Genomic DNA, 11,220 nt, shown 5'->3' on the forward strand with positions numbered 1-11,220 from the left:
TAGAGTCTGCTTGAATCAGCATTCCACTTACCTGCATATTTCACACTACCAATCATTCGACTGTGATTACTAGTAACATGTTACAATACTGCCTTCATATGGTTACCACATTCATGTCTTTATATTTGTTTTTCATCCAGTTGTAAAAAGGGGTCCGTGGTATAGCAAAGTCCTCTTCCATTTGTCCTTTCATTAGTGGGGTACTTTGTCCATTTCCGCATTTTCCAGTGCTTTTTATGATGCAAAAATGTTACACTGAGTTTTTAAATCCCATTTATTTCACTGGGAAGGTGAACGTGCTTAGCTCTCTCACGGAATCAATTACATTTTCCTTTTTTATTTATATTTACTTAATTTATACCCCACCTTTCTCCCTAAGGGGCACCAAGAGCAGCCTTCAACGTTCTCCTCTCCTCCATTTATCCTCACAACAGCCCTGTGAGGTGGAATACGGCTGAGAGTGTGTGACTAGGCCAAGGACAACCAGCAAGCTTACAACAGGGCGAGATCAAACTCCTCTCAGATCCTAATCTGACACTCTAACCTCTGCATCACACTGGCCACATTACACCACATTAGTCTGAAATGACAAGGACACACAAAGTGCTGGTGAACACATGAAACTGCTTTATACTGAATCAGGCCCTTGGTCTACCCAAGTCAGTCTGCTCAGAGCCAAGCTACAAGTGACGAATGACACTTGCCTGGCAAGTGAACAGACTCATGTGTATTCCTCCCTGTCCACTTGCGCTCCACTTGATCACTACGCCGTTCAAGTGTCATTTGTCACTACGTGATCGAGTGGAGCGCAAGTGGAGCACAAGTGAACAGGGAGGAATACACGTGGGTCTATTCACTTGCCGTTCAAGTGTCATTCGTCACTTGTAGCTTGGCCCTCTCATGTAGTCCTTCCTGTTCACTTGCGCTCTACTTGCACTCCACTTGCACCCATGTGATCAAGTGGAGCATAAGTGAACAGGGAGGAATATAAGTGAGGGCCAAGCTACAAGTGACAAATGACACTTGAATGGCAAGTGTATTTCTCCCTGTTCACTTGCCCTCCCCTCAATCCACTTGCCGTTCAAGTGTCATTCATCACTTGTAGCTTGGCCCTTAGTCTGTTCATTTGCCGTTCAAGTGTCATTTGTCACTACGTGAATGAGTGGAGCGCAAGTGGAGCGCAAGTGAACAGGGAGGAATACACGTGAGTCTATTCACTTGCCATTCAAGTGTCATTCGTCACTTGTAGCTTGGCCCTCTCATGTATTCCTCCCTGTTCACTTGCACTCCACTTGCACTCCACTTGCACCCATGTGATCAAGTGGAGCACAAGTGAGCAGGGAGGAATACACATGAGTCTGTTCATTTGCCATTCAAGTGTCATTCGTCACTACGTGATCGAGTGGAGTGCAAGTGAACGGCAAGTGAACAGGGAGGAATACACGTGAGTCTGTTCACTTGCCAGGCAAGTGTCTTGCGTCAATTGTAGCTTGGCTCTCGGAATGGCAGATGCTCTCCAGGGTCTTATGCAGAGGTCTATCACAGAAGCTTTAACTGGAGATGCCGGGTATTGAAACCAGGACCGTCTGCCTGCAAAGCAGATGCTTTACCCCTGAGCCACAGCCTCTCTCCTATGCAAAAAAAAAAAAGATGGAGCCCTCCATCTTTTGCAGTGCCCTCCCTTAATTTCAGCACTCAACACAGTTTTAACTAGTGTCATGAAGAATATGGCCTGGCCTTTGCCTATCACTGCAAATTAACAAAGTAAAAAAAGAAGAAGAGAAATGTGGATTCCAGGCACCAACTTGCTACCATGAACAATCTTACACATACTTTTTTCTGTTTCTCTTTTCAAAATTTCGTACAGGATCTTTCCTTAGCATTCACTGAACACGCAGGAGATTTTATAGCAAACCTTTCAGCCGCAGACTTCAAGGACCTCCTAGGTTATGCACAGAGCACTGGTGAAAAATAAGAGCTGGGAAGCAGCCGGCATCCGCCTCACCTCAGCCGCAAATTTACTCCCTGGCTTCAGGCAAGCCATTGTTCCCTGAGCCCCCTTTCCCTGCTTGCAATGCGGAGATAGAACCACCCCACAAAATTGGCTAAGATTATGGCTCAGAGAGAAGATAAGCAACTGAAACAAGTCCTTTCTGCACTGAGCCTAACAAAATCCAGACACAAAAAGAACCAAAACCGAATAAAGCCCCCCGCTTCCCCGTTATCAGTTTGCAAGGACTCACCGGGGACCTCAAACGGCACAGCCAATTCTTCCAGAAGAGAGCTTTGAATTGGTGGAAGGAATGACCCATAGCAGCACCTTCTCCTCTCACATCCAGGACGGGATTCTTAAAGAGTTGCTAAACTCCTAAAGAACCTTAGCAAAGGAAGCAGCCCAGCGCCGTGTTGGTCCAGCACGAGGCAAAGGTGCGAATGATGGGTGTTTGTGTTCAGGAGAGAAAAGATGAGATTCTCTTTCTGCTTTTTATTCTGCCTTCACTGAAGAATCTCATCTTTCCACTTGCAGCTCTGCTGTGATGAACAATAAGGGGGTGGGTTTGGAGAAATGCCTCTGGGGTATTTTGTTCCACAGTGTGTATTCTTGTGTGCTAAGCAAACCATATAAAGCATCCACCCTTCCCTTCTCCTCCTCCTTCAGAAGGGGAATCATAGAATTCAGCTGTGTGAAATATGAATTTCCACCTGAACGAAGCCCGTGGCCTTTATCTAATGATTGTTGCATTTGCAAATCACATTAAAAGCAGAAGTTGCAAACATGTTTCCGCAGAAATGGCAACAGCTTCCTGTCGAAAGAACAGAACACAAATTTTGCAATGAATGCAACTTGCTATGAGAGATAACCTCAAGTAACCTGTGCAATTTATAAGTGACCTGTCCAAGTGCAGTGGACACGAGCTGAGTGAATGAGCGAACAAGCATGTTCCCAGTGATCCCAGCTATGAGACTTCTGGGTTTGCCCTGGAAGTGACATCATGCAACGTTGATGTTTTGTTTTTTATTGTTCTTCTGCTGCTGCTCTAAGTGGAGTAGTGGCGGGCAACGGGAGATGTCAGCAGGAGGTCTGGCAACCATACATGAGTCTAGATGATTGCCCAGCATGCCAGAGATGAAAGAGGCACTCAAACGAGCCCTGTTGCCACCCAATCTACCCGTGGCAGTAGGGTCAGCTGTGGCAAGCAGCCCTGAGTGGTGCCCCCAGGTCCAGTGGGTGGCCCGCAATGAGCCTCCTTTGCTCCTTCCTCTGTCAGGGGACTGGGGGTGAGCCCTCTTCCTTCTTCCCTCCCCACATCAGGGATAAGTAGATTGTGGGCAGGGACCTTTTCCAGGGGCATTTCTGTCCCTATTGGGGGGATTGGCACCCGGACAAGCTACATCCCTTGGGCCAGCCCTGGGTTTCCCCATCCAGAGCCAAGAGTGCTTGTCTGTGCCTCCAGCTGTAGAAGCTTTAAAGGGTAAGACAGCTATTCCAGCAATACTAGATGAGGGACAGAGAGCTTCTTTTCATTGCCCACCCCTGTAAGGGGTGGTGTCAAAAAGCAAAGAGTAATCACAGTCAATCACTGTGAGAGATTGTAGCCTTTTGTACACTCTTTCCAGCCTGGTGCAGAGTGCCTCACCTTTGAGCCATGCTCACGGGAACATCGATACAAATATAAGACGCTGTTGCTCACCAGGTTGGAAACAGCTGACCGAGCAGTGACCCTCCACTGAGCAGTAGTCGTGGACATGAACAAAAAAAACCCCGAATATGGTGTTCGTTGTTCGTTGCCATCCACGAACAATGAACAATGAACATTGACGAGCATGATCCTGTTCACGAACTTGTTCGTTGTTCATTGTTCATGGGGGCCAGCACGCTTTCCTCCACCCATCAAGATCCCTACCACACCACTCCCTGAAACCTTACCTGAGCAGGCAGCAGGAAATGTACCAATAAATAATAGCTTGGCCCCAGAGCCTGGCAGCAGCCCTAGAACATGAAGGGGTAGATCCCTACTGCACCACTCCCAGAAACCCTACCTGAGCAGGCACCAGGAAATGTACCAATAATAAATAATAGCTTGGCCCCAGAGCCTGGCAGCAGCCCTGGAACTTGAAGGGGTAGATCCCTACTGCACCACTCCCAGAAACCCTACCTGAGCAGGCAGCAGGAAAGGTACCAATAATAAGTAATAGTTTGGCCCCAGAGCCTGGCAGCAGCCCTGGAACCTGAAGGGGTAGATCCCTATTCCATCACACACAAAGAAGATTCAAGCTCCAATGCACTCACCCTGTTTCTCTAACAGCAGCTGTCTCTCCCTGAAAGCCAGAGCTGGGAGCCCCCTCGCCCCTGGTCTTTTCCTCTTGTAACAAATTTGGAGCGCCAGTCCACATTTGGAAAGAAGACCTGCCTATCAAGCTAAATTGGGCTTAGATTGGGGTTTCCAGGGCAGCAGCAGGAGTTCAGACAGAGTTCAGACAATCCCTGCCTAAATTGCTAAGGGAATTGATTGCAGGTGCCAGACTGTCTGGCTTGACAAACAGCAATGAACAGCAACGAACGAGGTTTGCAACGACCACCTGTTCGTTTAGAATGCGGCCTCACGAACAGCTTGTTCGTGAACAGCAGATTGGGCTGTTCGTGAGATTTTTTTAGTTCGTATTGCTGTTCGTGCCCATCTTTACTGAGCAGCTTAGATGCGATTCCATGCAAAAGTTTGGCCCTTTTTGCTGGGAATAGAATAATCCAATCAGCCTTCTGCATTTAAAAAAAATCCACACACCCCCATACACAAACTCACAAGGATTTAGACACTTTGTGGTACCCTTTCCAGAAGACACTCATCTGTAGCTCTTTGGGATGGAATCGCCGGAGGTGACAGGAGAGAAGGACAAAAGTGAATTGGAGGAGTTTTGTTATTTAGAAAATGGGGGAAGTAATATGCTTGGGCAGCCTGGAATTAATCTCATAAGGCACTTCCCCACAAGAGAGGGGTGCAATTTAGATAGGGAGGGACACAGCAGTCACTCCCCCCACCCTTGTTCCAAGACCATAATAGACAGTGACAGACCTCCGTGCAGAAATGGGTTGGCTGCCAAATCCCTCAAAAGTGGTGGGATGGGGGGTGGGGTGGGGTGGGGTGGGGTGGGGGGTATAGCACAGTATAAGCAGGTGGAACTGGGACCCAAAATCTCTCCCTGCACAAAATCTTTTTTAGTTGTTGTTTTCTTAGTGGGCTCTGTGCTGGGAAGTAACTGGAGAGATGCTAGAAAAACACTACAAGAAGATGTTTTATGCAGAAAGGCCTGGAAATGGTGTGTGTTGGGGGGGGCGGTGTCAGCTCCCCGCTGCCTCTTGTCCATGCTTTAAATCACTCCACATCCATCCCACACTTTCTAAGATATCAGCAGGACCCAGGCTGAGTTTTGACCATCTTTTCTGGTTTCAGAGCATGAATGATTAGGAGGCATCTTTGGGCCAATCTACAAGTGACGAATGACACTTGAATGGCAAGTGAACAGACTCAGGGCCAAGCTACACATAACGAAAGACAGTTGCCTGGCAAGTGGATTGAGTGGAGGGCAAGTGAACAGGGAGAAATACACTTGCTGTTCAAGTGTCATTCGTCATGTGTAGCTTGGCCCTCACATATATTCCTCCTTGTTCACTTGCACTCCACTTGATCACATAGTTCACTTGCCGTTCAACTGTCTTGGCTCTTTGTCTCTGGCCAGCTCACCAGTTCTGCACACAGAGTAACTCCTGTCACAGACATTTAAAGATGCCAATGTGCTCGGGATGCCCTCTGCGGTCACAAATCCCTTTGAGGTGTGACATTCACATTGCTGTGGTTCGTACGATGGCAGCTAACGGGTTTCGAGTTGCCACGGTCAGAACGACTGGGGACAGGGATAAGGGCGCTTGCATGTGATGTCAGCGATATTACCTATGTCACTACATCATTTCCATGTATGACCCACCTACAGTGCGGGTGGGATGTGGATTGCAAAGTTCTTCTTCCTCAGAGATCTTTGAAATTTTTCATTTTAAGATCTGGCAGATTCCACCCAGAGTGTGTGGGGGGCAGGGGAGACCAAAAGCTTGCAGCCATAAACTGCACTAGAAAAATGCTTCTAACCTAATTTTGCTTGTATTTTCAACCTTCCTCTCCACAGCGATCCCAAGTGACTCTTTTAAAACTACAGTTCCCAGGAAACATTGTGTCACCTGACACTTGGAACACGTCAGATGTCTTGTGTAGAGAGACTCTCCATCACAGGCTCTGTCACTGGCCATTCTGGAGATGAGGGGATTAAAAATCCTGAGACTGGAGAGGGGAGAGAAGACTCCTTTGAGGATGGAGCAAGATGGGGAGTTCTACGGGGTGGGTTGGGCTCTTACGTTGCCAGATGCCTAGCCATCTAAATCTATGGTCCCCATGTCTCCTGGTGCCCACTTGCTTCTTCCACAAAGCACTTTCCCCCCAAAGCATACAATTAATACTGGTTTCCCTTCACTTGAGTGGAATAGAAGGAGCTCTAGAAGAGCTGAGGAGACATTGAGTGATTCTGCACACGTTGGATAATGCACTTCCAATCCTCTTTATAGATCATTTGGAACAGATTTTTCTGTGTGCAGAACAAAAAATCCACCTCAAACGATAAAGTGCATTGAAAGTGCATTATCCAACATGTGCGGAATCAGCCATAATCACCTTTATGTCTGCAGGGAACATCCATTTGGCCTTCAACATAGGACGATATCTGGTTTGGAACCTCCTTAACATTCTGGTGAACCTCTCGAGTACTTTGCGATTGGACCCAGCCTCTGCAGCAGCCATTGGGTTGCTGTGCCCACTATAGGTTCTCCAACATTGCAGAAGTGCAGCTTCAACGCAGATTCAACACCTTTGCTTTAAATAAACAAGTGAAGCCTAGTAGAGTTGCTGTGTGATATTAACATCGAAAACAATAACAAATGCTCTTAAATAAGAGCTTTTCGCAATTCAGCCTTGAATGCATATCCAAGAGAAGATTTTTGCATATGTCTGTGAATATCCATTCCCCAAGCCCAGAATCTGAAATGGGGCCCCTGATACTCACTTGAATGCTTGTGTTATCTGGCAGTCCCAGATATAAAGCTGTGGGTTGGTACTGAGCTTGCAAATCCCATATTGATAATGTTCAGGAGCTGTCAGGTATCCGGGTCATGCAAAAAAATTAAAAAAGGCTTTCTGCCTGTCTTTGGCTGTTGCTCCTTTTCTCATGCAACCAAAGAAAAGCTGCCTTCATCTTGGGCAACACATCTTCTATTATGACCTCCTTTCTCTCCCATATACAGCAGCCAGTGGGCTATTTTTTTTTCCTTTTTTTCTTTTGATCTGTTGTTTAATTTATGATTCCCATTCCCTTGCCCTGGTATTTGAATGAGGGCGCTGTGCACTTTATGATTTTTTAACAGCAAAAACATGAAACACAGAGTATCACGTGGCAGAGGCATCACGGAACCCTCACGAGCGAGGCCCCAAGTCAAAAGCAGTTAGCATATCTTTAAAGTACATAAAAATTCATAAATATTTATTCACCATGGCTGTAATGGTGGAACAGCACGTTGAACTTCCATAATTCATAGCCAGTGAGTGCCTATGGTTTAATTAGATTTTTCTCTTTAAAAGGGAAGGGGAAAAAAACATTGCCTTGGTGACAATAATTTGCTAACGCCTGTCTGTCCCTTGGGGTATTCTGCCAGGTGACTTCCTATTATCCCAATACATCAAAACATAAAGTATGCCCTTAACTCTCAGAACTACCAATTCAAATTTGCATCAGCACCTTAAACCACTAAAACTTTACATGATTAATGCCAGTTTAGCCAATAAAAGCCTCCTGCCTTAAGCTTCTGTTCTAGGTCCAACTACATGTTACACTTTCCACAGGGTCAACATGGAGACTTGCATTTGTAAGTCCTTAGTGGCAAATATGGTATATAGGGTTGCCAGTCCTAGCTGTAACCCCAGTAGAGGAATTCAGGGGGCAGGAACAAAAGATTTGCTGTAGCACTGACATGCAATGTCACTCCCAGCATGGAATTGGAAGTGACATCATTGCACTGGGGCAACACTCTGGGATTCACCCCATAATCTATGGTGCATCTTTGAGCATGACTAGGCTTGCCATTTGCCCACTGGGGGCAGGAGATCTCCTTTCCCATGCTTCTGCTATGTGCTGGCACTCTGGAAGCCAGCAGCAGGAGAAAAAAAATTAAGAACACCATCAGGCTACAGAATGTCTCTTCTGGGGAAACCTGAACATGACACTCTAGGAATCACTCTAGGAATCACCATATTTTACCAAAGAGTTTCTGGCAATTCCTAGAGCAACATGACATCACTTCTTTGTTTCCCCAGAAATGACACTGTACTGTTGCCTAATGGTGCCCCCTGCCGTGTTCACAATCACAACTCTCTGACTCCCACCAGTTGCCAAATACAGATTGGCAACCCTGGTGATGATATTGGAAGCATGTTGGAGCAACACAGAATCCCCCCCCCCCGCCAGGAAGAGGGGAAACCTTGGCCTCCCTAACTGTGTAAAAGTGCAGCAGGGGCCATGCTATCTGTACAAACTGGAGAGCCAGTTTGGTGTAGTGGTTAAGAGCACGGGACTCTAATCTGGAGAGTCAGGTTTGATTCCCCACTCCTCCACTTGAAGCCAGCTGGGTGACCTTGGGTCAGTCACAGCTTCTCGGAGCTCTCTCAGCCCCACCCACCTCACAGGGTGTTTTGTTGTAGGGATAATAATGGCATACTTTGTAAACCACTCTGAGTGGGCATTAAGTTGTCCTGAAGGGCGGTGTATAAATCAAATGTTGTTGTTGTTAATGTAACAAGAATATTACAAGAATATATGTTGGTGGTTGCCAAAGTGCTGGTCTTAAAATTCTAAATGGTTTGGGGGTATTTTCAGCATTGGTTCTTTTACAGGAATTTGCCCAAAGCTGCTTTCAGTTTTCCAGTGAAGGTATCTGTTTCTCCTCCTCAGACTTCAGATATGTTCATTCTAGTGGTGGTGGAGACTGCCCTCAAGTCATAACTGACTTATGGTAACCCCTGGTGGGCCTCACATGGCAAGCGACTAACGGAGGTAGTTTGCCATTGCCTGGCTCTGCAATTCTGGTCTTCGTTGGATGTCTCCCATCCAAGTACTAAACAAGGCCGACCCTGCATAGCTTCTGAGATCTGACGAGATCAGACTCACCTGAGCTATCCAGGTTAAGGCATGTTCATTCTAAAGTGGAACCAAAAATAACACTTATTCCTCAACAGGAAAGAATGCAGGAGGGGCTTGCTTTCACGAGATCAAATGTCAATGATTCCTTTTTTCCACTGTGACTAATGTGTAATGCCATTTAAATTTTTTGCCTTAGACACCAAAACGTCTCTCACTTTTGTATGCCAGAGATATTAAGGAGCTGTCCAGTTAGATTCTTGGCAGCTGCCACCTAGTGGCCAACTTATAATATTATTGATGACTTTCTAGGACTTGACAAACAATTTAGTTCACTTTAAATTTCATAAAAAGCAAGCTAAGGTGTTTGGGGAAAGGGTTCATAAATAAATATAGAACATGTACAGATAACTTGGAACATGTACAGAAGGCAACCTAGATATTTTTGCTGTGGGTTTGGGTGAGAGAGAGAGAGCGAGAGCAATCATGCAGAACAAAGAAGGAGCAAATCATTCAACAGCTATTAATTAAAAATAGTGGGACACAAAAACAAAAGACATCTAACACATCTAAACCATATCATAGCAAACAATAGCAAGCATTTCTTGTTGCACAATTATTTATTTATTTAATACCCGCCTTTCTCATTGGGGCTCAAGGTTGATTACACAGGGTAAGTCAATACGATCATCAACTGAGAACGTCAATAAATAAAACAATAGGGTAAAGATAACAGAAATTTGAAAACTTGACTATATTACAACAAGCAACATACAATCTATGAACACAATCTACCAGTCATTAACAGAAACATAAGCAACTGAAGAACAACAAAACTTTCATGGGTCTATATGGGAAAAAACATTTAAAGAGAAAGAAACTTTAAATGTTAATAGTAAAACTAGTAAATAAGTTATTGTTACATGAATGTAAAAGTAAGACTTGAATTGGACTATGTACTTGATAACCCTTAATAAAAAAAAATTGAAAACAAGCAGAAAAATGCTGAAACAAAGCATAAGCAGATTGATATGACATATTAAACAAGGAACTATCCAGTAGGAGCATACTTGCAGTGACAGGCAGTACACAGTAGTATATATATCCCTTTACAAACACATCTCTCTGAACCATCTCCTTACAGCACAGCCCTGTTAGCTATGTAAAAAAAACCCTCCTGAATAATCCAGCATTGTACAGTGTATGGAAAACCAGAAGAAGAGGGAGTTTTCTTAAACTCTTCAGGCAGGCTGTTCCATAAGACGGGGGCTACCACAAAGAAAGTGCTTGTACGGGCAACGATTGATTTTGCCCAACTGCAGGGTGGCACTTGCAGAAGGCCCTGTTCAGATGAGTGAAGTTGCTGTGGCGGATCATAGGGAGAGAGGCAGTCCTGCAGATAAGAAGGTCCAAGGCCATGAAGGGGTTTGTATGTGAAAGCTGAAACCTTGGAGTGACTGCAGAATTGGAGTGATATGCACGCTTTGTTTAGCTCCTGATAATAACCAAGCTGTGGCATTCTGCACAAGTTGACTTCAAAAGGAGACCTATCTAGAGAGCATTATAGTAGTCAAGTTGCATTGTTACTGTTAAGGAAAAAATTCTTAAAGGTACTCTGTTCAGATTATATTTTCCAACAGCTATCACCTACAAGTAATCAAGACACCAAAAAGTGATCCATAAAGAATTAATGAGCTTTATTTACAATAAAACCCAGATGCAGTGCCATGTTCCGACATATGCATAAAAATCAGCCATAGCAGAGAATCTTATATACTTTCCAAAGTTAATTGTTTACAGAAAAGAGATAAAATTGTTATACGAAACTAGATACAAACAATTCTTCAGAATAAAATTCCTCAGGAGACATGGCACCAATACAGGCCTGATTGACAAAACAGGAAACTCTCTCTGTAATATAAATATGCTACATGTCTGGTGCCACAAAGGAATTTCGGGTGTCTTCCTGAGAGGGAGCTTACTCATGCTAAA

The 11,220-nt window shown here is 44.9% G+C and overlaps 1 protein-coding gene across 1 annotated transcript in view; it reads right to left on the reverse strand.

Annotated features, from left to right (window-relative positions):
• The window catches only part of ABCA13 (ATP binding cassette subfamily A member 13), a 345,676-nt gene extending 343,364 nt beyond the window's left edge, over positions 1-2,312 (reverse strand). The window contains exon 1 of the mRNA XM_054991725.1: positions 2,244-2,312. Coding sequence (XP_054847700.1) covers positions 2,244-2,312 — 69 coding nt within the window. The remainder of the gene's footprint in view (positions 1-2,243) is intronic.
• Positions 2,313-11,220: the final 8,908 nt, after the last annotated feature.

Source organism: Eublepharis macularius, chromosome 11 (assembly GCF_028583425.1).
Source record: "Eublepharis macularius isolate TG4126 chromosome 11, MPM_Emac_v1.0, whole genome shotgun sequence".
Taxonomy (NCBI): domain Eukaryota; kingdom Metazoa; phylum Chordata; class Lepidosauria; order Squamata; family Eublepharidae; genus Eublepharis; species Eublepharis macularius.